Below are 16,910 nucleotides of genomic sequence, written 5' to 3'. Positions count from 1 at the left end.
TCTAAACAAGGAAAAGAATCTCCTAAAATGAAAGAAACATTCCCCAAATTTTTGTTATTAATAATTTATTTTTGTAAGGAAAACTTATTCCTCTGTGGCAAGCCGCTGTGGCAACCCACTGTCTAACTTTTTCAGCTCTTCATCTTCCATTCCCATCACGTGTCAGCAATATTATCCTTTTGTTTCAGTCATCATACACGGCAGGCAATGGCCACCTTTGGTCTCAGGAACAAGCTGGATAAAGCTGCCTGTATATATTGTCATTTCCTTTCTTTCTACCTAACAGATGGTGCTTTTTTTGTTTTGTTTTTAACGAACACTGTGAGTACAGGTAGGTCAGACATAATCCTACAGTAGAAGAAAATGGCAGATATTTTTACCATGAAAGCACAAAACTCAGTTCTATGCACTGTATTAATCTTGTTTCACTGAATGAGGAACTATTAAAAGCTTTCAGGCATACACAATTCTAAAAATAGAAGCTCTCAATAAGGAAAGCCCTTCCTGTGTGATGAAACACCCAAGTTACCAAACAGGACGCAGTACAGAGAGCACACGTGCATCCTTACTTCAGCTGTTACGGTATTAGCCCTTCCTAGCTGAGTAACTCTTTGAAGTGAAGTTGTATTTGTTTTGTTAAAGCTCTACTCACAGCTCTACGAAGTACGCAGACGTAAGTGAGTACAGAAGTGAACACAACTCAGGAAACCAAGCACAGACACATAGTGAAGAACATGGTAAACTGCTGCATAAAGACTATTGTCCATTGGAAAAAGATTATTGTCAGGGTGAACAGACAAGCCTTAAGATAACAACTTAACAGTCTTCTATGCACCTGACCATTCTGGATTGTTCCAAAATCTGAAGAACAAGGTTGAAGACATCTTATCTCCCATCTCATTTGACACCCACTTCATGAGTGGGTAAGAGCAACTCTGGAGTTGTGAGATTCAGAAACAAACAAGCAAGCAAACTCTCCTCTTCCCTCTGCTCCACCCTCCACAAAGACAGACATAGAAAGGAAACAGTCATTTCATAATGTCAGTGTTTATTTACACAAGAGAAAGCTTACACAAGTTGTTTCAAACAGGAATTCAATAATTACTGCTTTTGCCTGCCTTCAAAAAGGGGACGACTTTAAGATCTGATGATATAGCTTCAGAACACTTCATCGATCACTTGGGAAAAAAGTGCCAGGAATCAACTAAAAAATAATAATAAAAAAATACACAGCAAGAATTACATTAGTTCCATACAACTAGCCAGACACAAACATTTCAAAAAGCAACACTCTGCCCTTTCAGCTATCTCCCCTCTCATGACAATATTTTGGGGTGAGCTCTACCCCCAGCCTATGTAAAGCACTGCCTCAAAATAGTATCTGTTCACTTGAACAGTTTGGCTGAAACAATCTTGCAACAAGTTACAACACTGTCATGACCATCCCTGGAAAAACATCAAAGTTCAGACAGATTATGTTCAGTTGTCTCTCAGAGGGCTGAGACGTAATACTTCATAAATAAATGCTATTTACTGGCATACCACATAAGGGCAAATTGAATGCAACTTGCTTTTCCATGACATGGACTACACAGATGTTGCTTTGCAAACAATCTGGAACTTGACTCATGACTAAGTTACTCAGTGTTTCTGTAACATCCCCCAACTCAAAAAGCCCCTATGTCTTTCTGTTCTATAGTCCTTGCCAGTAAAAAACCTATCTGTTTCAAGGTTGTTCTTCTCATTTCTTGCCAAAAAACATGTGCTCTCATAACAAGAAAAACAGTGGCAACAGCGAAAGAAAGGATTTTATCTTTAGAACTTACCTTTGAAAATTAAGTATGGTCATGTCACTTGTAGGAAAATGGGCTGTTTATTTGTTAGTTAGCTACTGGGAATGACAAAAACTAAGGCAAAGTAACCTTTCTCCTTTTAAAAAGGACAAATGTCATGCATTTACCTTCCATGATCAGTGACAGAAAAAAAAATAACTCCTCCCATGCTTTTATCTAGACTATATTTTCACACTCAAAAGTCATCTCCCACAAACCATCCACGACTTTATGCCCATGTTGTATTTAACATGAGACAGAGATGGCAGTCTGATAGAATGTAACTATTATCATTCTCATGTGTAGAAAATCACCTCTTTTCAACACCATAGTCTCTATGTCAATTTTTAAAGCAAACAATAAAAGAAATAGCATGGCATTTAGGGAAAAACGTACCCTCTGGGGAAACAGAATCTCCGTTCACAGGCACTGGTGTCTACAAATAAATAAATAAATAAATAAATAGATCAACCCAACATATCTGCATTTAGTCAAAAAGTTTCACAGGCACCACCCAAACTCAAGGCTATTTTACTGCTTGAAGTCAAGAGATATTAACAAAAACAGAACTTTCTGTCACCCTCACAGGATAAATCCTCTCTAACTTAAGAGTATTTCCCCTCTCTTTTTTTTTCTTCCTCCCTGTAACTACAGCTCAAGTTTCTTGGTTGCTCATAAATGACAAAACAAAGACATTAATAATGTGTGACAAAGTAACATTTTACCTTAATGTAAAGGGGATTCTTCTACTGTATTGCCTTTAAGGATAACAGTATTTACTGTTTACATACAAAAGAATAAAAACGCCTTTCCAATTACGTTACTGTAAGTGTTTCAGTATGAAGGTAAAGGTACACATGTGAATACATGCACATTTTACACTACACATATGCAAACATTTTTAAATGAACGTGCAATTAAATCCTTTTACAACCACATTTTGACAGAGTAGGATTAAGATCTGTGGAAAATGACTTTTTATGGACAATCATTTTTAAATGTCGGTCTGTAAGTCCAGGTCTATTTCAAAGCTGGGTACACTGCTACTCAGTTGCAGTATTACACGTTGTATCTCACTCTGTTACTTAAAGGACACAATTAAATCCAGTTTTAACACCAGCTGGAGGCAACCTGCCTCATGGTAAGGATGCTAGTTACTTCCACAGCAACAATCCCCTTCCTTTTCATCAGCTCCTCAAACACACACAAGTTTTCCAGTTGACCTAACTGATGGGAAAGAGAGCATCTCGGCACAAGGAATCCTGCTACACTCGCTCTCACACACAAATTAAGTGCCAAAAACTGAGCGGATGTTGGCTTTTACGTGACACAAACTCACTCCAACTACCCTTACCCAAGCAGATAACCTCAGGAGTAATCACTTAGGTGAACCATGCACAAAAGAAACAATTTCAAGGACAGTGCTGAGGACCCCAGAGCTGAAATGCAGCACTCCAGGTGCAGTATCACAAGAGTGGAGTAGAGGAGCAGAATCACCTCCCTTGATCTGCTGGCCACTCTTCTATTGATGTAGCCCAGGATACAGTTGGCTTTTTGGGCTGTGAGTGCTCATTGGCAGCTCATGTCCAGTTTTAAATCCATCGATATCTTCAGTTCCTTTTCCACAGGGCTGCTCCCAATCCCATCATTCCCCAGCCTCTACTGGCGTTGCTCTGATCCATGTGCAGACCCTTGCTCTTGGCCTCATTGAACCACACGTCATTCACATGGGTCCACTTATCAAGCTTGTCTGGGTCCATTTGGATGGAATCCTGTCCCTCAGGTGTGTCAATCACACAGTTCAGATTGGTGTCACCTGCAAACTTGCTGAAGGTACACTCAATTCCACTGTCTATGGTCACTGATATTAAACAATACAGGTCCTAGTATGGACCCCTGAGAGATACCACTTGTCATCAGTCTCCACCCAGATACTGAGCCATTGGTCACTACCTCTGGATGTGATCATCCAGCTAATCTTTATCCACCAAACAGTCCATTCATCAAATCTATCTCTTCAATTTAGAGATAAGGATGTTGTGGGGGACCCTGTAAAAAGCCTTACAGAGGTCCAGATGGATGTCATTCATGGCTCTTTCCCTGTCCACTGATTCAGTCACTCTATTACAGAAAACCACTAGGTTGGTCAGACAAGACTTGCCCTGGATGAAGGTGTGCTGGCTGTCTCAAGTCACCTCCCTGTCCTCCATGTGCCTTAGCACAGCTTCCAGGAGGATCTGTTCCATGATCTTCACAGGAACAGAGGTGAGACTGACAGGTTGCTAGTTCCCAGTGTCTTCCTCTTGATGTTTTTTTAAAAATGGGTGCAATATTTTGCCATTTCCAGTCACCAGGGACTTCATCTGTTCAAATATCATGGAGACTGGCTTGGCAACCACATCTGCCAATTTCCTCAGGACTCTGGGATGCATTTCATCAAATCCTGTAGACTTATCTACATTCAGGTTCCTCAGGTGGTCATGAACCTGATTGTTTCTTACAGTGGGAGGGACTTTGCTCCTCCAGCCCCTTCTTTGAGGCCCATCCACTTGACCGGAGAGGGAAGAACAGTTGCCAGTGAGGACTGAGTTAAAGTTTTTGAGTACTTCAGCCTTCTCCTTGGCTGTTGTTACCAATTTGCCAAACATGCACACCCACGCTCCCCCCCACTACCCTGCAAAAAGGTGGGAGAGAGGTAAAAATCCCACCAATCCACTGTATCACAACTGGCCATTGAATAGAACATTCTGTTTCTACCAAGTCCCAAATGGAAATGTCCCCACAGAAAACATGTAGACAGAAAGGCAGTTAACAGACTCTCCTGCTTATATATGAATTATTTGAAACACATTAGTAAGCACACAGATTCAAATTTAGTTGTGAGATTTTTTTAAATTATCAAGAAAAGCCAGTATTTTCCCCTCTAAGATACTGTTCTGCATTTTATCAGAAAAGACCTCATCTAGCAAAGCTTTGCTAGATCACTTTTCTAATACTGTAAGGGAAGAATTATGCGATAAGTCTGAGAAACACTGCTCTACTAACTATACATAGATTGTCTTGGAGATTTTCCAACTTTCCAAGTCCTCAGTAGCTTCTCCACTGAGCAAGTGAGCAAGCAGTTCTCAGGATTAATGTTAAACAAGGTTTGGCTGTGCCGGGCAGTTTTACAGATGGCAACACTTAAAAGCCTGAAATAAACAGTACATCTTAGCACTAACACATTCAGCTACAATGCTTTATTCCTCCTGGGTTTAGTAGTCAACATATACTAATACAAGAGCTAAGAAAGAAATGAAACAATTTTCAGAGGCTAGAGAACACTCAATTGGGTTTGTAGTTGCAGGAGGCTGGTGTAATTTTGGCTGGTTCACATGTTCAGTGTGTGTTCCCAAGGGCAGATTACCTTCTCTTTCTTTGGGATTGACTACACATGGCAACTTCACCAGTTACAGAATCATTCCTAGTTTGCCACCAATACAGATGACAGTACACATGCCCACCATCTAGACCCTAACTCAGTGGAGTGGAAATTCCACAATACAGACGGGCCATGGTAGTTTCACATCTGTAAAGTCGAATAATAGTACAATCAATTCCACTGAAATCAACAGGACTATCTTAGGAACTACCCAATCAAAATCTATATGAAATTCTGATTAGTGGTTCTTAACAATACTGAGTGTTGCCTTTTGTTTTGTTGAGAACTCAATATATCTGATTTAAAGCAATTATCATCCACTCAAAAATTCCATAATGGGAGTCAGAGGTAGGAAACAGAATTGTAGGGAACTAACTAGCCCTCACTGCACAGGTAGCTCAGAAATTTTGCAGTAGCCGAAATATGTTCCTCACTGTACTTGCATAGGAAAATCTCTACCTTGGCTTTCATTCTTCTGCTTTTATCCAAAAGTTAATAGAGGGACATAAATTCAAAGAAAATGTGTCTGCTTTTAGGGTTTGTTTTGTTTTGTTTTTTAAAAGCTCTAAACACAGGCAGCTTTCATTTAAAATTGTCACAGCCATTAAAATTCTGCAGCCAACACTCACGTACTTTCACTTCAGTTTGAAAGAGATGAATGCCTGACAACCAAAGTGGGCAGCGTAGTGTACTAGACAAAAAGATACCTGCTTAAAACGTGTAAGTCAAACCCCTTGTTTACAATTAAGAGTTTGACTGTCCACCATTTTTATTTCAAGAGCATTTTTCTTTTTTCAGTGATTGTAGATGAGAAATTGCATGCATTATAAACAGTATTTTCCCTGTCTTAAACGTACCAAGAGACAATAGCCTACAAAGACATGACTAAATACTTAGACTGAACTGAAACAGAATGATGGAAAGAAGTATGTGATGACAATTTCACAAAATCAGTATCACTTAAAGAAAATAATGCGAGGCACAAAAAAGCCAGGAAATGATAATATTTGATAAGGCGGCAAGTGCTCATGATAAAAAAGACACAACAGTTTGATACAAGGTACCTACTTTATGAACTGGTTTTACTAACCTCCCCCCAAAAAATCATGAAAAAATTTTATTTGTAATTAAGAGTCAAAATAATGGATACTGACAATTTAAACAAGTAAGTATTTATCCTACATGCTTCAAAGCACAAACAGCACAGAAAGCAAAATAGTCCTTTGCAGGTTTGTCACCACCCAAATACATTTAAACTTGAAATTTTAGTTGTATTTAAATACTCACTAAAAGTTACTGTAAATATTTGCTTATAGATGTTACTGACACATCTAAAACCATATCTGAATTCCAAAGTGAGTTCCTTTCATTTAAAACTTACAGTGCAATTAATCAATATTCACAAGTGCAACCATAAAGGTACTTTTAAAGAAGTGTTGAAATACTTGCCATGCTCCCACCTGTGGTCATGAGCATGGGCTCAATTACAGTATATAGTTTAAAAAAAAAAAAACTTAATACTTGGAGGCACTTTTCTTCATGTAATTTCTCATAACTTTGCTTAATTTCTGGCATTCAAACTATCATATCTGAAAATGGAAGAAATTTTCCTCCACTAGCATTTGCACATGAAAGCAGCAGACCTGCAGGACGTTTTTCTTGCCTGAACAGGAAACCTGCATGTTTTAATTTTATGTTAATTTTCAGAATATGACAGGCATTCTTTAAGAAACATTCAAAAAAGCATCCCTTTTTCTTTCAGCAATGCATTTAATTATGCAAGAAGACAAACAAAGGATCCCTTTAGTGATTAGGGACCACAGTCAGCTAGTCAATGAGTTCTAACACTGAGTGGTAACTCATGGCAACAGGGGAGATGGAAGACAACACGGTAGATACAAATAGCAGTCCATCTTGCTATTCAGGATCAGAAGAAACAGCACTGCAGAGGGAGGAAAAAAATCCACAAACAAAAAAACCCCACCAGAACAGTAATGAACCTGCCAGAAAACACAATTAGACCACTGCAATGAAAGGTTTATTGTATAATGATTACATTTCCCCCACCGCCTTTGTGCTCTTCCTTTTACTTTATACCCTAAATTTTTGTTTTAGGACCATTTCAACTTAGGTACTTTACTTCAGTTTTGACACACTGATTTTTTTTTTCTTATTAATCACCTTAAAAAAATTGTAGGGAAAAAGTAAATATTATCCTTACCGACTGCACGATCGATTGGGCATCCTCCTCGCTGCAGCAAAATGGGCTGCCACTCACTAGAACATTTGTGCTGAAAGAGAAAATTTAAAACATCTTCTATCAGTCAGTGGAAGAGACACATGCAATTAAGTGGCTATGGAAAACAAACATCTTCACCTATAGAACTCAGAAATGTGTATCTCAAAGAAATGAGGAAGTAAAAAATGCCAAGTAACAAGTAATGCTGGGAGGGAAGAGAGGTGTAGACGGGTTCTGTTTCTTTGGGTTTGAGCATTTTTATTTAGGCTGTGTGTTCTATATTGTGCAAGCAGTGCTCATACTCAGTGCTTCTGGCAGCTAACTTGGGTACAGTTCAGAGGACCACAGTTAGGAAACTAAATCCTTCTCCAGAAGTCAGCAGAGATAAAGTGGCACTTCCTGAGGGAGCTGAAGAATATCTAAGTGGCTAGCATAGGTGATGTGAACATCCACCTCTCTTGTGTCTTGAAGGCTGGTCAGATTCTGTGGCAGATTCTGTGGCAGGCCACCCTTGGTTTGCAGTCTAACAAGAAGGATAAAACAGGTCTAAATTCTGCTCCAACATAAACCAATAGATATCTGTACTGCTTCCAGAGAGCAGATAAACTCTGGGTCCAAATACTTTTCAGTAATGATTCCCTATGAATACATATCCTTTCACATCAAAACTGAGTTTTAAAGGTCCCAGACAGTAAATGGCAAGAAGTTCAGTTCCACAAAGCAAGACTGCAATTTTAATTATTTTTTTAATTTCATCAACACGAAGCTCAAAATGTCTCTAAAATGATCAATACCAAAATTTGAGTACTATCCTACAAGATTCTTGCCATGCTGAAGCACAGCTAACGACCTGTCCAACTGCCAAGGTGTTCAATCAGCTCCAAGAGAAATCACATTTTCCCAATAAAGTAGAAGACAGTGACTATCTCAGCACTGGTTTCCCCACAGCCTTTGCCTTCTCGTTTAGCTAATGGCAATCTACAGAGCTTGGAAACCACCAGGTGGAGATACCTGCCTTCTCCTTAGGACCTCTGGTGCCACAATTGCCAACACAAACCAGTTCAGAGAGCTTAATAAAGTCTATTTTAACTTATACCAGAACAAAAGCTAGTAAAAGTCAGTAATCTGGTTCTCTCACTCCAGAAAAAAACCCCGAAAAATATGCAATGCTAAGGCGCAAAAGACTCTTGCAGCACAAGTGTGCAGCACTGAAGGACAGAATAAACAGTGACAAGAAGATTTGCACAGGATACTGAGATTCTTCCAAAATGCTCCTGAACACTCAAGGGGAATTCTCAAAAGTTTAAGTAATCTATGTCACTTTTATAAAATTAATATATTTTTGAACCATTTAGAAGAAATCACTGTCATACAAGGTGCAACTAGTCAATCATAGTTTATTATTCATTAATTATCAAAGCTGCAAGTATTCCTTTCACCTCAAAATAATCTAAGCAGTTCATATACAGCCACCACACGTTGAATGCCACCAGTACTGGCACCAATATAAAGAGGAAAAGATGGGACTGGATACTTACCACTTAATAGTACCTCCATCAGCCTTTTTATGAAGCAAAGCTTTCCAGTATTCATGGGTGGATTTAATAATTTCAACAGCAAAATCCTAGTTTACATCAAGGAAATGTTTTATGAATTAAAATGTTATTAAACAGGAAAAGAGCCACAGAACTAGTTTATTAAAACATACTGTCTCGTGTGTTATTTTAAGGTCCCTCCTTTGAGGCCTCATTAAATTTCTGGAAAATATAACATCCTTTTTATGAAAAGAAACAAATTTCACTATCTGTCAAATACACTGGCAACACGTTTATGACTTTCCCTCAGTCTCCAGCCAGAAAACACAAAGGCTGCACAAAAAACCTAAATCAGTACTAAATGCTAAACAGACACCTAGAGTTGTAGAACACTGTACCAGGTCCTAAATGGGAAAAAGTGTATGATGTATGACTCCTCTGTTACATATGCACATCAGGGTCAGAGTTAAGGTTTCTCCTCAGAATTTGCATTTACTTCGTTCATTTCCCAACCACAGGCATCCACAACAATGCAACATTGTCAGCTGCTTAACAGGTTTTGTTTGGTTAAAACAAAAGTACTATTGGGGACTGGGTGGGGATGAAAAATCTTAAAAAAAAGTGAGGTAAAATAAGCCACTCAGTGCCCAGATGATGCTATCTGGACAGGCTTGCAAAAAGTTGCCAACAGAACGTTCACATTTCCTAACAAGGAGTGACTTGGCAAAATGCCACTGGAACATTGTGAACTTCACCAGAGCTGCTGGAGCACAGCCACAGCTGCCTCGCCATATCCTGGGTCTCTAGAAATGCTTGAGAATTATTCAAGTGCTCCTAACCAGCTATCTTGGGGCATTTAATGCCTCAAGCCTGAACTCCAATAGCCTGACAGGGATATATCATCAAACTGCTGCTACAGAGGACCACTTGGCTTTACAGAGCAGGATAACCTCTAACAGCAGTTCCTGGGCGAGTATGGGAGAGATCAGGTCATTAAGTCTTACAGTTCTACATTCGACTGATTTAACAGACAGTTTTAGTACAAGAGAGGCAGGGCATCTCTTAAACCAGACAAAACATGTAAAGCTGCCTGTGCTGGTTAGAAGGTATTTTAAAACTTTGATAGCACACTGCAAGGCCAACCTAGCCAACAAATGGACATAATTCATTAAAAACCTGCCATTCTTTGCCAAAAATAGTCTACAGAGAACCTGCAATACACAATTTGCAAAACATTTTTACTCTAATCACATGCAATTTCCTCTGGAAAAATTGAGTTATTTTCTTCAGCAATGTCTATTCCCAGGTCCATTCTCCTTTCAAACACTGGCCATTTTTTACTATAGATAGTTTAAAATGCCATTCATTTTTTCTAAAAAGAGGGAGAAATCTTTTTTTTTCAGATTTCAAGCTCAAAACAGTTCTAATGTTTTTATACAGAATTACCAGGAAAATGTATACCTTGAGTAAATATCAAATATGAAAAACCCACTGTCTGTCGTAAACTGCATAATCTTAAAAAAAGTCAGGAAAAAATATCAATCAGGACTGAAAGAACACCTGAAAAGACAACCCATTTACTTCTCTAACAGGGAAAATGAAAAAACCTAAATGAGTGTGTAAGTTTCATCAGAATTATGACTGAATGTTTTTTTGCAGACTTCACTTAACCTACACAATTCCCTGAATTAAATGGAAGGCAGCAAACATTATTTATTCCAAGCCTAATAAATTGTATTCATATAAAAAATCTTTTTGTTAGACCTTTGCAACCCCAGAAATGCTGGGACACATGACAGAACAATGCATCTTTAATTCTGGATTATCTTCACCTTGTCTTTAAATTCTCCGTTAAAAGCGAACTGATTTTCTGGTTTACCATCAGGGACTTTATATAATCGGAACCAGTCAACTGTAGCCTCAAGGTAACCTGGCTTGTGCTTCTTCACATCATCAATATCTGTAGATTAAAAAGATTTAAAACAAAAAAAAAAAAAAAACCAAAAAACACCTTAAAAGACCAAAAGGACGGATCCTCTTCACTCAGTTTTTGTAGCATTCAGTTTTTAGAGTCTCATAAAGGATGCGCAAGCAATTTGATTTCACTGAGCACTTCCAAAGTCATTGGGGAACGTCACTTTATTACATTAGCTGCCCATAGCTGAGATCTTATGATTTCACAGGCACGCTAAACAGGTAAACCAGTTGCCTCCTGCCCTTCATTAATGAAGACCCAAAGGGACAATGAATAAAAGGATGACACTTGTGACAGGAGAGGAAGAAAATTCCATATTTATAGGCTTTCAACTCAGTAGGTACCTCTTGCAGTACTTAAGATTACTCAGTGAGGTAATTTTTTTCCCCAGAAACTGCAGGGACTACAGGGATTTTTGATAATGAAGGAACACTTAGTGAAAACCAATTTCACCACACAGATTTTTAAGGCGGCATCTCAAAACAAAAGACAGGCTTGACTTCTCCAAGTTATATTCAAGGCATTCATCCCTTTGCTCACATTACTTCCAAATTCAGATGTAAGATACAAGGCAGATAGGAGCACTAGACGCTAAATCTCCAAATAGCCCTGTGTATCTGCATACTCACAGTGATAAGCCAGTTCTGCTTTACTTCTATAATCCTACCACACAAAGATAGAATGGGACACAGAGAGGAACACGTGTCATTTGTGGGACACCCTTGGGAGGCAGAGGTGAGCGTTGCCACAGTGGGTACAGAGACATTAAACAGTCACACAGTAATTCTGCTTGAGGGTTATACTGCTACAGCAAAGATGCAGTTTGTGATCTTTGACGTTTACTTCTGCTGTGCATATCAAATTTCACCCTGTTGTCCTGTGAGACTACCACTGCTCCTCCTCACTTGTAACGAGGTGGTCCTATCAGCCCCTTGGCAAATTAACTCTCTAGCAATACATTGACGTGGAAAAGCCTTCAATGTAATTCTAATTAATTTTGATACAATAAAGCATTTTATCCTTTCCAGAAGCCAAATGCTTTCTGTAGCTGGTGTAATCCTTCTCTTTCCATCTATTCCCATCCTATAGTCGCTTCTGAAGTAAATGAGAGCTGACTTTATTGCTGTGCTTTGCATGCAGTCTTCCAGCTATTTCTTAACATCATTCTGCCCAGGCCACCCTCCACGAGGTTATTCTCCTTCTCTAGTGTTTTGCAAGCTATTGCTCATTTCTCCCTTCCCGATTCCCTCTTGATCTCTCTCCACACTGCTTGGCTACTTGGTTCTCTTCTCCCAAAGATATGCTTCCCTCACTGACATCTCCTGGTTGGCAGCGATTCCTGATGGATACACTTATGTCCATCCAGTCCTAAAAAACAGATTTTCAGGGTTGCTTAGTCCACGGAATTGACACCTAGTCAGGTACTTTCCATCTTTAAGTGCCTAAACATCTTTTTTAAATCTACCCTGTAAACCTCAATAAAGACAAGTATTTATAAAGAGAATCACAGAATGGTAGGGGTTGGAAGGGACCTCTAGAGATCATCTAGTCCAAATCCCTTGCTCAAGCAGGTCTGCCTAGATCAGGTCACACAGGAACATGCCCAGGTGGGTTTTGAAAACCTCCAGAGAAGGAGATTCCACATCTCTTCTGGGCAGCCTGTGCCAGGGCTCCCTCATACTCACAAGAAAATAGTTTTTCCTTATGTTTAAATGGAACTTTTTGTGTTCCAGCTTTTGTCCGTTACCCCTAGTCCTACCACTTGACACTCCAGAAAAAAATGTTGCCCCATCCTCTTAACATGCACCTTTTAAATATTGTCAGTATCAATGAGGTCTCCTTTCAGTCTCCTCTTCTCCAAAGCTGAACAGCCCCAGTTTCCACAGCCTTTCCTCATAAGGAAGATGCTCCAGTCCCCTGATTATCCTGATGGCCCTGCACTGGACTCTCTCCAGAAGTTCTCTGTCACTCTTGAGCTGGGCAGCCCAGAACTGGACATAGGACTCCAATAGACAGAAAAGGGAAAAAGTCTTCTGCTTCAAGACAATTCACTTCCCTGTAGAAGAGAGAGAGATGACACATGGACTGAACTGTGAGACCAAACCTACACAAGAAAAGAGGCTGAGTGTTCATATGCACCAGATAGATGCCACTCTCAAATTCCACTGGATCACATACTATACAAAGAATAAAATGTAAAACTTTGAAGAATTCTATGTAAATTTTTGCTTTTGCACACACTTAATAGGACTACGTGTTTATGGACTCAGAGTGAAATACATTTTGAACTTGCCTGCTGGCCATCTGCCTGTAGAAGATTAGGGAGTTTCATTGGCAGAATCCCAGACAAAAAGCAAAGGCACAAAAGGCTGTGCAAGAGACAGGTCTTCTAGCTGGAATACGTGTTTAAAAGTACTTCACCAGGGTGAGTGAGTGGGCAAAATCAACCAAGGACCAATTTAGAAAAGGGCAGGGTCTTGGTTGGAGACAGGATGCTTCATTTTGGCACTAATAAAACTGCAGCTCCAATCCAAATCGATTTCTGTGAGTCAGGCAACATCTCTTGTCCCATTCTGAGCCCTCTTCATCTCCTCCTCTTGTGAGGTTTGAACTCACAACTTCTAGTACATGTTGAAGAGATAGTATCTCCTCAAGTCTGCAAAGCAAACCAGGCTGCTGCAGCAATCTCCTTGGCTCCCAGCAGTGGATGAACTCCATACTTTCTCAAACTGTAGCTCCTTTTTTCTGGTTTCTGTTCCAGCAAACTTCTCTCCTAACTTTTCCTCATTCCTGCTACTTGCTTATTTGTCTCCTATCCCCACAAAAACTGTTTAACCAAACTGCTTTACTGTCTACTAACTGACAATTGGGCTGTTCCTCATCTGGTGTTCCCGATTTATAGCCTTTGTTTATGTTTCTTTTAAATAACTCAAATATTAAAATAGGTTTTGGGGTAGGCTTTTATTATCTCCTTAAAACAGGGATGACTGTCTTCAGGGACAGAATCATCTCTGAATTTCACACTCTCTCTAAGGGAATAAAACTTGCCTACGTAAAATGACTGTATAGAAACGGGCTACAGCATTATATGGCCCCTAAAGTTTTGGCTGCTATATATACCAGCTTTGAGGACTTAAGAAGAGGGACAATGGTTACTTTTATTCCTTGGTTCCTTTCAAGTTATTCTCCTTCATCGTCATGCTTCACAACCTTCTATTATGAAGGACAGCTACTGGGCACCAAATGAAGCTTAAATGGTTCATTAGAAGGCACCATAGAAAAGCTTGAAAGACAGCTTGTCCTCTACTTTGAAATCCAAACAGAATCTTTGGGCAGAGAAAAAAATTCTCAGAAGAGTAAGCAAAGAAAGGTAAAAGAAAAGGTTACGAGAAGCAGTATAGTGATTTACTACACTAGTATCTATAGAAGCTAGCTGCATATTATGATTTTTAAAAAAATCCCAAACAACTCTGGTGTCTTTTCTGCAGCAGGCACTGGCAGATACTTTTTCTGATCCTTACTGCTTGCCTTCCTTTAGAGTTATGTACCCACTCTCATGGCAAAAGGGGCTGAGCAAAGTACAGGAGGTAGCAAGCAGGTAGCTGGCATAGCTGGCCTACAGCAATGTGATCTCTGCACACATCCCCTGCTCAGAGTGACAGGGCAGAAAGGTCAGGCTCCTGGAGGTACATTATCAGCACATACCCACTGTGCTCTAGGCAGTAATTTCTTTATAGTGTACAACCACAGGTCCCATTTTGCCAAGTACACACCAAGGGTTAAAAAGAGACAGCTAATCACATTAAGGGTTGCAGTAAGGAAAACCCCTAGGGGCTGGCTCAAAAAACTGCTGCTTGCTCTCAGTCAAGGGAGAGAGCCAATGTAAAAGTAGATCCCAATTCTATCTGGCTGTACAAAAGAGAGTAACAAAAGCATTTGTACAAAGCTACCATTTTTAGTACAACAGATGCTGCTTCTTGCAAGCAAAGCTAAAACAACATGCTTGAAGCAAGCTTTTTAAACAAGGTCTGTCAGAAGAGAGGACATATGTTTTTAATAACATCTTCTAAACATTTGCAGGAAGCAGCAGCTATATTCCATATAAAGGCATGTGGTGTATTTTGTACAGCATGGTGTGAGAGGGTAGGAGGGGAGCCTCAGTACAGATAATTAATTTCTTTATATTAAACACTTACACAAATACACAACAAAAGTTTTCAGGGCCTCGCCTGCTTCTCTGCATATAAACACACTCACATGCAAGGGTCTGTAACAATATATGGTACAAAGTACAAAAATATGCTTTGTTTTTGCTATTTAGGTTTTGATCACTTAACTCAAAAAGCCAATCTTGAGTTTCACGTTGGAAAAGAAGCGTGGCAACACAGCAAAGCTAACTACAGCAGTGCCAGCAAAAGGTAGCACAATAAAGCCAGCAGACATCACCAATGTTCAACCAAGCTGAATATATCCAGGCACCTTTCCAGTGAGCAATAGCAAAAAAACAGCTGCTAAGATTCCAGGCCAGTAAATCAAATCCAAAATGCCATCCAGCACACACAATTTGTCCCATTTGCCCAGGGAAGGTAAGATGACCTTTTGAGAGTCAGATGTGTCATAACCTATTTCAAACACACTTTCTACTTCAAGTGATTTTCAAAACCTCTTGTCTGACATGAAGATGCCATATACCTTCAGACCAAATTACAGCATGAAAATATCGCTCATCCCTTCTGAGTCAAACCTTGAAAAACACATCAGATATGTATGTGAATTCCAACATATTAAATTCAATCCAAATTCTGAGATAACGAGACAAGGAGCCTTTCCACTCCAGCAATTTACTGCTTCTCCTGGCTAGGCTTTTACAAAAATCCAAACAATCAAAAGCAACAACAACAAAAGCATCCAGGCTTACTACACCACACGATTTAGTGTTTCAGTGTGCAGGGAGCTTTTAGGCCCTTTCCCAGACTTGCTAGGTCCAAAGTTGCTTTGCTAGTCCACTAATGGCGACACACCTAGCAACCACCTGAGCGGAAAGATAACACAGTAATTTTCAGATAGCTACAAAACTGCATCTTATTGAAATAGATAAATCTGAATATGTTCCGTTTTAGCCTAAAAGAAACTTTCTCAAGTAGATACCTGCGTCTGACATACAGCTTATATTTGGAGTGAGACTGTCCCCCATGCCCACCAGTATTAAGTGCTTTAACTTCAGATTACCTTCCATGGTCATTCCAAAAAGACACTATGCCCCTTCTATTCCCACTGATGACACCATTCCCACTTCAATAGGTGCTAAGCATTGCTTACCATTCCTGGGTATTGTCACTACAAACCACAGTTTCTCATTGCTCTGTGTGAGAGCGAGAGCTCTAGGCAGGGTTTCCAATTTAAACCAGTATTTATCAATAAATGCCTGCAGGACACAGTACAGTAGAGTGCTATGAATAAACAATGAGAACTACTCAGAAGTTGGGACTGCTTAGTTTCAAGTTCTGCAAAGAAAAATCAATTGCACTTATGAGAATGATCACAATCCCAGAAGGAGAATATACAGAGTACCTGGGGTGTGCTTAAAGCAGCAAGAGGACTTAAAACACTGCACGTGCTCAGGATGGGGTTTGCAAGTAATCACCACTCTGGTGTCTAGGAATTATCTTTTCCAAATGTTCACTGGGGGCTGTGCACATACTGAGTTGAAAGCAAATGTGATGATTCTCAGTCCAATTCCAAATGTTTAGCAAATGATACAAAAATGACTGGACAGACCTAGAAGGCAACACTTAGCCTCATCTTTCCCTAGGAGGCCACCACTGTAACACAGCAGCACATCAATTATTGAGGGAGATACCAGTTTTATCTGTAGCTGCTATGTTGAAATAATTAACATCTTTGGAAA

The 16,910-nt window shown here is 39.6% G+C and overlaps 1 protein-coding gene across 1 annotated transcript in view; it reads right to left on the bottom strand.

Annotated features, from left to right (window-relative positions):
* Positions 1–1,031: 1,031 nt before the first annotated feature.
* The window catches only part of PPA2 (inorganic pyrophosphatase 2), a 38,511-nt gene continuing 22,632 nt past the window's right edge, over positions 1,032–16,910 (bottom strand). The window contains exons 8-12 of the mRNA XM_061991894.1: positions 10,860–10,987; positions 9,031–9,116; positions 7,475–7,544; positions 2,229–2,268; positions 1,032–1,204 (exon numbers count right to left, since the gene is read on the bottom strand). Of these exons, the coding sequence (XP_061847878.1) occupies positions 1,176–1,204; positions 2,229–2,268; positions 7,475–7,544; positions 9,031–9,116; positions 10,860–10,987 (353 nt within the window). The 3' untranslated portion in view covers positions 1,032–1,175. The remainder of the gene's footprint in view (positions 1,205–2,228; positions 2,269–7,474; positions 7,545–9,030; positions 9,117–10,859; positions 10,988–16,910) is intronic.

Source organism: Colius striatus, chromosome 3, assembly GCF_028858725.1.
Source record: "Colius striatus isolate bColStr4 chromosome 3, bColStr4.1.hap1, whole genome shotgun sequence".
Classification (NCBI taxonomy): domain Eukaryota; kingdom Metazoa; phylum Chordata; class Aves; order Coliiformes; family Coliidae; genus Colius; species Colius striatus.
This window is presented reverse-complemented; position numbering and strand designations above follow the sequence as displayed.